Genomic DNA, 14025 nt, shown 5'->3' with positions numbered 1-14025 from the left:
GAGAAATCTAAATGTAAAATCTGAAAAACAATGAATATAAATTAAATAAAGAAATGAGCCTGTCATTGCTTCTCGAAGGAGCTGGAAATAATCTATAAGTTTAGAGGACAAAGATGCCCAACCTAGCTCGACCCATATTTATAAGTTAGACTTTTGCCAACTGTATCAAAACGCCCTAACTTCAACCACCGGACCTCACATTTCTGTAGCTTCTACCGCACCATTTCTAAACAAATTAAAATGTGTTGTAGGATTCCTATACGCTAGTACTTGGAGGAAACCTATGATCTAAAGATATATGAGAGATGCATATTTTTGTTGGTTAATGAGACAATTATTAGCTTAATGCCAAATAAAATGCACAAGCCCCTCCTGAAGAAGCATGACAATGTTGCAAGATGTTACCCCAACAAAGTCCATTTCCATAGGCAGTAATATTACCCTCCCATGCTATGAAATTCTAACCTTTATACTCTGGCCAACAGTCACATCACAATACAACATCAGTATTTGTAGCATGTATAGAAAATAAAATCTGATTATATGACTTTGTTACAATTGTAACACCAGACCAAAAGCATGTTCGCAGCATTAGCCATACTATCACCTTATTTATTTCCCCTATTGTGTCCCTCTTAAATGATTAGTATTTTTTGTTAATATGAAGCTTTTTCCTTCAATTTTGTCTCAATGCAACATAAGCCTTATTCCTGGGACTTCTAACAATTGTACTCTGTTTACTGAAATTAATGATTAATTATTGATAATATGTACTTAACACTAGTTGCTCTGGGCTCTAACTTTTTAATTAAACATATTATGCATTACAGCAATTTGTTATTTTATATACATTTTTTCTCCCAAAAACATTTTCGCAAGAGCACCAGTGATAAATTGTATTGTGACATTGAAGCTGGCATAAAAAACAATGGTATGTAAATACGGATGATATTCGACCTAATCACACTGATGGTGGATTCCCATGTAATAGTCATTATTTTCATAGTGGAATGTGACATGAGCCTGTAATAATCTGAGTTTACTCACATGAAGTTTTCATCCTGTAGTGAACTCCTCATTGCCCATGCCACCATGGATCTAAACAAATAGTCCTCACTCCTGTCCCACACATACTGGATAGAAGAAAAACAAGGAAAAATATAAGACTGAGATTTACCATGTCTGCTTCTGCACGAGTCTCATGATGCACAGACAAGATCATATGATTTGGATGCATTGTACATGAAAGAGGATAAAAATACTGTTAGTTACAATGCATTATAAAGGAAGGGTCCGATTTACAAATTCATAAATTGCATTTAGGATCCCAAATAGCAGGAGGCACTCACAAAAGATGATCTTGTAACCACAAATCCACATACTTCTGTATAATTCTCTGACACACCTTGTAAATTTATGAGCATCCACAAACGGTATCCTGGGTACAGTCTGAGGTTTATCTAGTCCAGTGACCCCCCTACCTGATGGGAAGAGGAAATGATCACCCTCAAAGTAGAAGGGGATGTCGAGGAAAAGATTTCTCTGTGGGAACAAAATGTTTTCCCAGTAAAGAAAAAAATACAAAACTGCGCATCGAGCTGTCTTTCAAAAGTGCAGAGCTGTACGGCCAATAATTATTATGAAAAAACAGAAATATGTCATAAAACCCTGGATTACTGCTGGAGTAGCACACACCACTACTGGATTCCCGGCTGAAACTACTAACATTTAGTGATAGCCGGAGGTACTGCAGTTTTGATGCTGACTCAACAGCGAACCCTAGTAATAAACACTGTTTTTGGGGTATATTTTTGATGCTTATGGAAGTTCCACGAATTGTCTAGTAAGACATCATTCTAAAGTCAGCAGTCTTGTACGGACTTCAAATCAACATCTAGTATTATTCTGAAGTAATGCGCCCATCATGTTTTTAAAAAAAACATTTGTGAAACTGCAATACAACACAATTCTGCATTCTCTGATAGATTTTAAACGTAAGACCTGCATGGGGAAAAATGGATCTTCATGGCTATGCCATAAAGCAAAGCAAGATAGAAAGAAAAAAAAACAACATAAAAAAAGAAACACAGCAGTGCTCTGCGAGGCCGGGTCTATATGAAGAGCAAGACAAAGACATTTTTCAAACATATACCTGTTTCATCAGCTCACAATATAGGCTTGAACTTTAAAGTGGGCATAAAAAGGATAAAATCAGCCATTACTGCCTGTAGAAACTAGTGAGTACGGTAATATAAAGCAAATAATAACCTGATTGAGACTGTGATTAGCAGATATTCTGTCCTTTCTGTCGTAGATGGACTTACCTCTTACAAAGCTGCTAGTGAAAACGTCCCTACTTAAAGGAGAAACATTTTAGCAGAGATTGTACAAATACCTCACCTTTTTAAGAGAGAGTCTGACAACAAATGTGGGCACTAGAAATGTGGCCTATGTGGGAATGCAATCAATGCCCACGCAGACATTTTACTAACATGCTGGAGAAAATAGCCTAGCAAACTATGGACACTTTAGTTATCTTTTCCTGAAAGCCAGCCACCATTCCTATGGTGTCTTTTCAAGGGCTTGCTCTGCCAGAAACAGTAGTGGCCAGTTACTCAGCTGTCATGCCACCATATTTATTGGACAATAAATAGGATGTTTTTACGAGAATAGATGCAGACGGTGAACCTGCTATTTGCCATAATTCTCTAAATCTACCCATAAGTTCTCCAATGTGTTAGCAGAAAAAATTATTTAACGCACATCTCAAATCAACCCCATCAAAAATTGACTCCAGCAAGAAAGGAAACCCTAAAGTTGGTTAGAAAAAAGCAATTTCCTGCTGGCAGATATCATCATCCTAAAATTGCTAAAATCCTGATCAGGAAGAAACTGAATAAAGATTTGGCAATTACAGCATCCAGGAAAATGGCAGCTCGGGTACTGAAGTTAGTTTTCTAGCATACACAATCTACGAGCACAGCTAGGATTCCCCATTTTGAATTTCTAAGTACTGGGCACCAAGTCATGGCCCAAAGACCGAGCTGAGCCTGTGCTGTGTTTTTTCTCTTTCATATTTCCCATTCTCCCCTTCATGTAACAGTGAACTGCTGTAGCTTGACAACACTTTCCAATGAAAAGGAAGGATAAGGTTTCACAACAGATTCAACTACAGATTGAAACCTGACATGCAAAAAGAATAGCAAAATTCCCACTCTGCAAACTGAAAAATGATTAATTTCACTGTATCTAAACAATTGTCACAGTGGAATCACCAGTGATGGTTCAGGCTTTAAGGAACTACTATACTGATTGCTATGTCTGGAGCCCATTGCAATCTAGAAGAGAAGTAGGCCAATTCTTGTAAACACCACATTAAAACAATTCTGTAATAAAGGGCAGCACACTGTTTTCTTCTAATTAGTAATAAGAAACGTCTTGAGGCCGTTAGCTACATGAACAGAAAAGCCTCTGATCCCCGACAGGTTTCTACCTATTTAAAAAAAAAATATTTGGACAACAAAGTGTAACAACATGCCCTTTTTGAGTAGCAACCCACCTACATTTTGATAGATTTCATTGGTGGTGTATGGATACTGAACACTGGGGTACTGTTTTCGAGCACCCAGTGTATGTGTTCAGTCCCCAAAAACATGTAGAAATGGTGAATCCCCAATATGGATATTTAACTTAACTACAAGACCCTAATATATGGTACTCTGTGTATCCAGGGACTGCAAGTTAAATGCCACTAATAAACTGCAGCACCTATTGTGCTACAAGTAAAGGGACAACGGACGGCCTTGGCTGGGAGGAGGTGTGACCTCCTCTTAACAGGAGGGCATGAGGGGAAGTGTCAATACAAAAGGCCATCCCTTTCATGGGGAGATTTACCTCACAAGTAGGCCTACTCATACAATTGTCCAAGTAGTGGCACCAATCCCAGTGGAGGGAAAACCTTTTTCAGACCTGGTTGGTAGGGAGAGTTTTGTCTTTCTGTAGACGACATCAGGGGTATATCCAGAGCTCTGCACAAGGGAACAAAGGATGTGCTATACTGGTTTTATGTACAGAGTTGCACAGTGGGCAACTTTACAGTAAAACACATAGGAAATGCTGCAAAAGTGGGTATGAGAACCCCTGGCTAGGGGGTGGCCAGGAGTCTCCCCACCCACAGGTTGGCACTGGGCATAAAAGTAGTACCCTCTTCAGAACACCCCTGGACCTGTGGAAGACAGAAGAAGGACTGAACCGGCTGTTGAACCTGTGGAGAGAAACCCTGAGGACTGGGCCTTCTCCCCACATGTACCCAGGACAGAAGATTGGACTCCATGGGCTAGTTGGCTAGCCTCCTGTTCTGCACCAGGAATAAAAAAGCTGCAAGAAGGCCAAATCTATGCTGAGCTCAGATGACCAGTTTAAACTTGATCTGCCCTGGACCCTGCTGGTGGCTTCTGGAAGATCAAGTCTTAACCCTCAAGCAGTGCCCAAAAGATTCTAAGCCCTTGGCTGATGTTATACCAAGGAATGTAGGGGTTGGGTCGACTAAAGCAAAATTACCCGTGCGGGAAGAAAGAATAAAACCTCACCAACTAATAATGTAACTGTTCTGTTTCCGTTTAGGTTATGTTGATTTAAACCTTAGCTCGGTCCTGGGTACCTGTGGCTGAGAGCAGTCAGGCTTAACTTGAAGCAGAACAAGTGTAAAGCGTGTAAAGCGTTTACCAGTATCAAAACAGGAAACATGTAAGAAACACTGCACAATATAATTCCCACTCCAATTTTAAAACACAGTATATATTTTTATATTTAAATCGGAACCAAATGACAAAAATATGATGTGGGGAACCGGAGTTATGATTTTTAAAGGTCTGTATAAATCACTGCAATTCACTCCGATGTTTCATAAATCCCTGTTTTTCACTTGTAGTGGTAGTCTATGAGCCTCGAATGCAATGGTCCTGGTCAAAATCAAAGTTTCAGGCTGATCATGATGGAGCGCCAGTCTGATGCAAAAGCCAGGATGGCCATAATCGAATTCTTATCTTCCACTAAGAAACTTTTCTGTCTCTTTTCTTCATTGAGGGGACTCTTTGGCGGAGTCCTTTGCAGTCAAAGACCAGTTTGACGTGAGTAGCCTGGGAAAGCATTTGTTTTGAGGTCTAGGCTCACAAGTTGCTTTTCTTTTAAGGAGAAAGTGTACACTCTAGAAACAGCTAAGGGTCTAGGACCTAGGGGCACCTCTTGCAGGATAGGACTTCCCCCGCAGGTTGAAGAGCAAATTCAGTTGTAACTGGGCAGCTGGGTACTTGCAGATGCAGGGCATCTTTAGCTTTTGTGTTGCTGGAGCTTAACAGAAGGCTAGCTACCTAGCCCTTGGAGTCCACTTTCTGGTCCTTGGCACAAGTGGGAGCAGGTCCAGGCTTTGGGATCTCTATTCACCATTTTAGCAACAGAGGCAGTCCTATCTTTCTGAAGTCTTGCCTTTGGTTCAGGAGGTGCAGTTCTCCTTGGTGCAGTCTTTCTTTCTGAGGTCCACAGGTACAGCAGGTGCAGTCATTCTACTGTTCTTTCGGAGGCTGGTACCAAAGGGTGCCACTTTTACATCAGTTTGAAGTTTGTGGGTGTGGAGGACCCCTAACAAAAAAGGGTAGAATTCTCATGTGCAACCCTAACTACTCTTACATTACTTTCTGGGAGATTGGCACTAAACAATCTACAGTGCATCTCTCTGCCTAAATCCAAGATGTCGGAAATTTTCCTCACTTGGCCAGAGCTATGGGCACACCCCTGAGGTTTGTCAAGTATAAAGAGAAACTCCTCCTGGAAAACCTGTTTTGCAACAGGTTTACACGCTTTAGAAGGGATACCAGCCTGTCTCTAGACAAAGGAGTGGGCTGAGTAAAGTGTCACTCGCATTTGCTTGTGAGAGGCAGCTGGCCCTAGAAGCTTGACCATCAGTGGCTACAGCCTTCTGGCCACCTTGCCAGGAGGAGGTCACACATTCATCCACCAAAAGGCCTTTTGTTCCCCTCTACTGGGAGCCATTCATACCTCCTGGCAGGGGGGCAGCAGGATATCACAAGTGACAACTGAAGTAGTTAATCAGCTACAACTACTAGAAACTTTGGGCAATAAAGTGGTGACTTTCTAAAGTCATATTTATATTAAGAGTTATCTTAAATTTCACTTAAGCAAGTCAGGTTTAATGTAACAATTAATTAGCACCTTGAAGTACTATTTTTGGTATTGTCAAATGGAAGTTAGCACTTAGAGGTTGTGCCAGTGTAATTGCATGTTAGCCAAGGGACTAAATGACAATGGTGATTTTTCACTGCCAGGACATGTAAAATGGAGAAAAAAAAATGTCCTTCTTTTTAATATTATGCACTGGCAGAACTAGAGCCATTTTCATCCTATCACTGCAGTGGTGACACAAAAAATGCTGCAGTCCATTAGAGACATTTAACTTACAGGCCGCGTGTGTCCTGTGTACACTGTGTACCATGTACTAGGGACCTGTATGTAAGCTAAATATGCCAATAATGTTACAAAAGGAATGCAAGGACTATGTAAATGTGATTTTTATGCATAAGGCATTGGAGTCTTGTGAATACATTTGTTTAATGAGCATTGCCCACGGTACCTGTTTGTCACAAGAATCTAAAGACAATGGATGAGAATATACATTTTAAGCATGCAAGGGTCAGAAAAAGATCTGCAACAGTACCTAATTCTACTATTGCTTGATAATTAAGCATGGAGTGGATCTAACCTGTAAACATTCTTATCTTATTTCCAAATAATGTGGCATGCCAAACCCAAATTGCATGCAGTTCTTTTTTGTTGGGAAGTTTAGTGCAGATTCATTGAACAGCACAAAGTTATTAAGAAAACAAAGAAGCTTTTTCAAAAGAAATTCAGGCTTAACCATAACTGCACACTAGGCATTGCCATTATGTAATATATGTCTCTACAGTTGCTTTATTCCATCATAAATTCACTCTAAATGTATTGCTCTTTTTTATCACACAAAGTAAAACTAAGTCACAGTTTACAATATCTTACAATTCATTAATTGTATGACGTTGTGTCACATGACTATTTCACTTTGGAATATTACAGCTAATTATGAAAGGTATACATTTTAAACAAGCCTGTCAACACACATTTACGTGTTCATTCCTGCTCATTCCAATGCTAAATAAGATACTGTATTACTCATGGTAATAAAACAGAAGTGTTTTCCGCTCTGCAGAGATTTGTGGTTATGCAGCCTCCAGTGACAGCTTGTGGGAGGGAAAAGGAGCAAGGTGGCACAGAGTTTGGAGGGGGGTTTGGGGGAAAAATAAAATTAAATAATTTTTTTAAAACTTACCTTAATTCTGTGTTCCGCTGCTCCACTCCTCCGTCCTCGAGTCGACTGCAGGCACAGGCTCCCAGCGTGCCCTGCGGCCAATCCTGGCACTGCTCAGAGCAGAGACCGGGCTGGAGCGAGCACACTGTGCATGTGTGTTTGTCCGGCCTGAGATTGCCAACTAAACACACATGCGCTCTGAGGGAAGTGCACAGTGCACTCCCCTCAGTGCTCAGCACAGTCTGTGCCCCCCCCTTGAATACAAAACGACAATAAACATAGTTTATTATCATTTTGTATTGAAGGGTTTGCAGCTGCTGCTGCTGGCGGGGGAGGAGGGGGCGATACTCCTCCGCCCTGACGGAGGAGCCGCCACTGGCAGCCTCCCAGAAAAAGCTGCTTGTTTCATGTTCGCCCTCAAACATCTTCATGTATGTGCCTCTTCGTACAATACACATCTAACACAACTATTTCACAGACATTACTTTACAATTTCCTGTTTGTGGAGGCAGGGTACTGCCATCCAGTCTCAGACTCTCAAAAGACCCTCAAGCACAAAAACACAATGCAACAATGAAACACTACAAACAACACCTACCAATAACAATACAGCTTCATAATAATACAACACATGCCTATAACAGGGCACTAAAACACAACAACACAAAACACAATAACTGTCTACAGTATGAAACACAATAGCAACATCTGAGAAAAGCAACCTAATGCAACAAGGTCAGCACGACGTGCACAACAACAGAACTACAAAACAAAGAACAAGGCACAACCATACAACTGCTCTTAGTGCACAGGACAACAGCCCACCTCAACAACACAACTGCAATACTAACCAAAGAACATATTAAAACATGCCAAAAAGCAAAACAGAACACTATTCAACAGTACAAAAACAAAAAAACACACAATGAAAACTATAATGTATAAAAACAACAAAAGGCATGCATTTTCTCCTTGATGCTACCATCTCCTTGGCTTTCAACCAATCATCACGCCAGCTTTGACTTCTCCCACCTCCACCTGCAATGAAATATGATGCCTCAGCTCTGCTTCCCTAACACATTTGCTTTAGGCAAAGTCTTCATGATTTCCAGGCATTGCATTGGTAACAGCACACACCAAGGCCCTCATTACGAGTCTGGAGGTCCTTGGACTGGCAGACTTGTGGTGGCGGTAAAGACCGCCATATTACGACTTTGGCGGATTGACCAAAGCCAAACCACCTGAATGCCCCTCCTACCATCGGGCCAGAGGTGAGCACTTCCAACCCGGTGGTAGTCGTAATACCGTCATCGGTATTACGACTCGGCAGACCGCCTGCATTTTGATGGCAGTCGCACTGCCACAAAAATGCTGGCTGTCATGGACCTGGTGATCGGAATCTCCATTACTGTTGCCGGCAGACACATCCCCACATGACCACACACTTACATTCACGCACCCCCCACTCACCCACGCATTCACTTACATACACCCCAAAACACTCACACCCAAACACGCACTCAGATACAGCCATTCACTCACACACACGCACTCAGATACACCGATTCACTCGTACACATGTACTCAGCTACACCCATTCACTGGCACACACGCACTCAGATACACCCATTCACTTGCACTCAGATACACCCATTCACTAGCACACACGCACTCAGATACACCCATTCACTCACACACACGCACTCAGATACACTCATTCACTCGCACACATGCACTTAGATAGACCCATTCATTCACACACTCAAACAGACACATACACTTTCATGGAGGCACTCAAACTAACACTCCCTTCCCCCCTCGGCATTCACACAAACATACATGCACACACACACAACACCACCACCTCTCCCCTTGACATATACACACTCACAAATGCACACAAAGGCCCCCCCGCATTTATTCACACATGCAGACACCACTCACATTCACACAACACCCCCCACCTTTTGGATGATCAACTTACCTGCTTTGGCGAGGTGGCTGTCAGGGAGGGGATGGGTTCCGGTGCTTTCCACCGCTGGCACCGCACTGCCAAGCAGGAAACTGCTGTGCCATATTACGGATTGTAATATGGTGGGCAGCGTCCTGTTGGCGTGGCAATGCCGGCGTTGGAAAGTGCCTCTATTACGACATCAGCCAGGCCAATGTGTTGGATTTCTGCCCGAAATCTGGCAGAAATCGGCGCAACATTGTAATAGGTCGGTCTTTGCTCCACCAGCACTGATGGAGAAATCGTAATTAGCACCTAAATGCAGTGATCATAACCACACCCTATTTTGTAACAGATGATTTCACAATTGGAATAAATAATTTCACCAGTGGCAGCATGATCTTTCTTTTTGGGTATGTGTTGACATTTGAATATCTGGTGAGAACTCTTTACATTTATTGTGATACATATTGTGAGATCATACTTGTTTGAAATGGGGTCTTTGGTTGGCAGTCAGGTTACCCCCTATCCAAGCAAGGACCCTGACTCTAGTCAGGGTAAGTCACACACAATCCAAATTATCCTGTGCCCACCCTCTGGTAGCTTGGCACTGAGCAGTCAGGCTTAACTTAGAAGGCAATGTGTAAAGTATTTGTCCAATTAATCATACATTAACACCATATAGCACTACAAAAATACACCACACAGTGTTTAGAAAAATATAATATTTGTCTGGATAAATGCAGGTTAAAACGATTAAAGATGCAATAAGTAAATGTTGAGATATCACTGAAAAGTGATATAAAGTGTCTTAAGTCTTTTAAAAGCAAACAAAGTCTCTTTCAAGCCCAAAGTACCTGGCTCGCGTGAAAAATATCCGCAAAGAACCGCAGAGGAGGAGATGCGTGGAAACAAAGGGGTGTGCATTGATTTCTCGGGCCGCACACGGCAATGTTTCATTTAGTTTTCACGCAGGCACGGGTGTGTGTCAATTTCTGGTGCTCGGTCATGGATCCTCTTCGGGTTGCTGGATTTTCAGACGCCCCGGGGACGATATGTGGATTTCCTGCGCTGGCAGGATGAAGTCACAGGAGCTGTGTAGATCCGGTGGGCGTTGCGTCTAATTTTCTACTGCATGGCAGGCGCTGCGTCGATTCCTCTCTGGAAGTCGGGCTGCATTGTTCCAGCTCGGCTGTGTATCCATCCAGTAGGCCGTGCATCGAACTTTCGGTCGCTTTGCTGGCCCTGCGTCGACCTTCTCATTGCAAAGTCGGGCTGCATCGTTCTGGTTTGGCGTGCGGTGACATTTTCAACGTGTTGCAGGCTGTACGTCGTTTCTGGCAGGATGTCCATAGAATTTCGCCGAACAAGGAGTCTTTCTTGTAGAGATTAAGGGGGTCATTCTGACCCTGGCGGTCATTGACCGCCAGGGTCAACGACCGCGAGAGCACCGCCAACAGGCTGGCGGTGCTCTCAAGGGCATTCTGACCGCGGCGGTTTGGCCACGGTCAGAAAGGGAAAACCGGCGGTCTCCCGCCGGTTTTCCGCTGCCCTAAGGAATCCTCCATGGCGGCGCAGCTTGCTGCGCCTCCATGGGGATTCCGACACCCCATACAGCCATCCTGTTCCTGGCGGTTCGGCCGCCAGGAACAGGATGGCGGTATGGGGTGTCGTGGGGCCCCTGGGGGCCCCTGCAGTGCCCATGCCAATGGCATGGGCACTGCAGGGGCCCCCGTATGAGGGCCCCACAAAGAATTTCAGTGTCTGCTTAGCAGACACTGAAATTCGCGACGGGTGCAACTGCACCCGTCGCACCCTTCCCACTCCGCCGGCTCCATTCGGAGCCGGCTTCCTCGTGGGAAGGGGTTTCCCGCTGGGCTGGCGGGCGGACTTCTGGCGGTCGCCCGCCAGCCCAGCGGGAAACACAGAATCACCACGGCGGTCTTCGGACCGCGGAGCGGTGTTCTGGCGGGGGAACTCTGGCGGGCGGCCTCCGCCACCCACCAGAGTTAGAATGACCCCCTAAGTCTTTTTGGTCCTGAGACTTCAGGGAACAGGAGGCAAGCTCTATCCAAGCCCTTGGAGAGCTTCACCTCAGCCAGAGAGCAGCAAGGCAGCAGGGCAACAGCAAGGTAGCAGTCCTTCACAGAATGCAGTCAGGTGAGTCCTTTGGGCAGCCAGGCAGTTCTTCTTGGCAGGATGCAGGCTCTGGTTCCAGTTTCTTCTCCAAGAAGTGTCTGAGTTGGTAGGGGCAGAGGCCCTGCTTAAATACCCAAATGTGCCTTTGAAGTGGGTAAGACTTCAAAGAGTGGCTTAGAAGTGCACAAGGTCCCCTTTCAGTTCAATCCTGCCTGCCAGCGTCCCAGTAGAGGGTGTGGCAGTCCTTTGTGTGAGGGTAGGCTACTGTCCTTTGAAATGCAAGTATCAGGCACTCCACCCTCCCAGCCCAGGAAGACCCATTCAAAATGCAGATGTATGCAAGTGAGGCTGAGTATCCTGTGTTTGTGGTGTGTCTGAGTGAATGCACAGGGAGCTGTCAATTAAACCCAGCCAGATGTGGATTGTAAGGCACAGAAAGATTTAAATGCAGAGAAATTGTCACTTTCTAAAAGTGGCATTTCTAAAATAGTAATATTAAATCCAACTTCACCAGTCAGCAGGATTTTATATCATCATTCTGGCCATAATAAATATGACCTTCCCACTCCTTTCGGATCAGCAGCTACCACTCAAACAATGTATGAGGGCAGCCCCAATGTTAGCCTCTGACGGGAGCAGGCCTCACAACAGTGTAAAAGCGAATTTAGGAGTTTTACACTACCAGGACATGTAACCTACACAGGAACATGTCCTGCCTTTTGCCTACACAGCACCCTGCCCTATGGGTTACCTAGGGCATACCTTAGGGGGTCTTATATGTAGAAAAAGAGGAGTTTTAGGTTTGGCAAGTACTTTTAAATGCCAAGTCAAATTGGCAGTGAAACTACACACACAGGCCTTGCAATGGCAGGCCTGAGACAAAGCTAAGCGGCTACTTAAGTGGGTGGCACAATCAGTGCTGCAGGCCCACTTGTAGCATTTAATCTACAGGCCTTGGGCACATATAGTGCACTTTACTAGGGACTTATAAGTAAATTAAATAGTCCAATTGGGTATGATCCAATGTTACCATGTTTAAAGGGAGAGAGCATATGCACTTTAGCACTGGTTAGCAGTGGTAAAGTGTGCAGAGTCTTAAAACCAGCAAAAACAGTATCTAAAAAGTGAAGGGAGTCAGGCAAAAAGTTAGGGATGACCACCCTAAGGCTGTCAGGTCTAACAATATGCATTACATTTGGTGTGTGAGTTGTAATCTGCCTGGAAGGGGTGGGAGATATGGTTTGTGATGCAAACTTTCAGTGGAAAATTCAGGGGGTTTTCAGTTTTATTTATCAACTCTAACTGGACCATAACTCGATTTTCAGTGGATTTCAGAGGCTTTTTAAACATACATTAATGTGATTATTACCACAAAATATAAGCTTCACTTCATATTAACTGTGCTTTTAGATAGAAAGGCAAAATGTTTTATTGGTGGTTGCAAGGATATATGTAATAAATGTGTGATGATAAATGATAATGCCTCTATATCATGTTGCTGCCTACCGTCATTCAGCATGGCCTTCACTACAGGGCTTGGTCACGCACAGTGCCCTGTGCAACCCCACATGGTGAATAACCACCACTGCACTCAGCATTTGGTCATGTATCAATTGTGTGTTGGCGCAGACCACTGACTTCCCATGTGGTCAGTCGCAAGCTACACATTCCATTTGCAAGTTAAACCCAATTCTGGTATCTCAACTTACATGCAAATCTGTCAAATGGTGCCAAAGGTATTAGCAAACCACAATTTTATTCAGACCCTCATTAACATTACTGACTACATGTCAAATTTGCATGAAACCTGGAATCAAAACTGTATGCTGAAAAGAAAGCAGGCAGGTACAATTTGAAGGAGTTTATTCACTACACAACTGCTACACAACCACTGGGTCCCGCGTTCTGCAGCACCTGCCGCACAAAGAACACTATTGTCACATTTCATCTGATCATTGCACTTCTCCACATTCCAACACTCCCTCAGCAACCCAACACCCGCACTTTCCTATGCAATGCAATAAAACACAATTCAGAAATAAGAGTCTCCATAAAAATAAGAAACATGAACCTGTGCAGATTTCCCTGCGACCACAAAGATTCCCCTGATATATTAATCTATATAAAACAAATATATAAATGGAGCAGTACAATGTTTGTATGAGAATAAAACATAAGAGAAAATGGTACATTGAAATTTATCAGTACACGTACAAGAGTTTCACTGTTCACATTTATATATTTATATATATATATATATATATATATATATATATATATATATATATATATATATATATATATAAGAATTACAATGCAACAAGAGCCCTACATAATTTCATGGTTTACATCACAAAGTCCTTAAGCATTGTAGGTCTACTCTCTGGTGGTTGGTGCTCAAATTCCCAACCAATACTGGACTCATCCAGTGTGTGATCATTTACACCAGACTTACACAACCATATCCAGACATTGCATTCGGGACAACAGACACAACTGATAAATTCCACACCTTGCTGTTTTCCAACACCAGCACATGATCCTTAACTTCCTTGATATGAACAGAAGCAGAAAAGCG

The 14025-nt window shown here is 43.2% G+C and overlaps 1 protein-coding gene across 1 annotated transcript in view; it reads right to left on the bottom strand.

Annotated features, from left to right (window-relative positions):
- CLTRN (collectrin, amino acid transport regulator) overlaps nucleotides 1-14025 on the bottom strand; it is a 181526-nt gene that overhangs the window by 77122 nt on the left and 90379 nt on the right. Inside the window, exon 3 of the mRNA XM_069205017.1 lies at nucleotides 1048-1133. Coding sequence (XP_069061118.1) covers nucleotides 1048-1133 — 86 coding nt within the window. The remainder of the gene's footprint in view (nucleotides 1-1047; nucleotides 1134-14025) is intronic.

This window comes from Pleurodeles waltl, chromosome 8, assembly GCF_031143425.1.
Source record: "Pleurodeles waltl isolate 20211129_DDA chromosome 8, aPleWal1.hap1.20221129, whole genome shotgun sequence".
Taxonomy (NCBI): Eukaryota; Metazoa; Chordata; class Amphibia; order Caudata; family Salamandridae; genus Pleurodeles; species Pleurodeles waltl.
The sequence above is the reverse complement of the archived record's forward strand: the minus strand, read 5'-3'. Positions and strand labels throughout refer to the sequence as shown.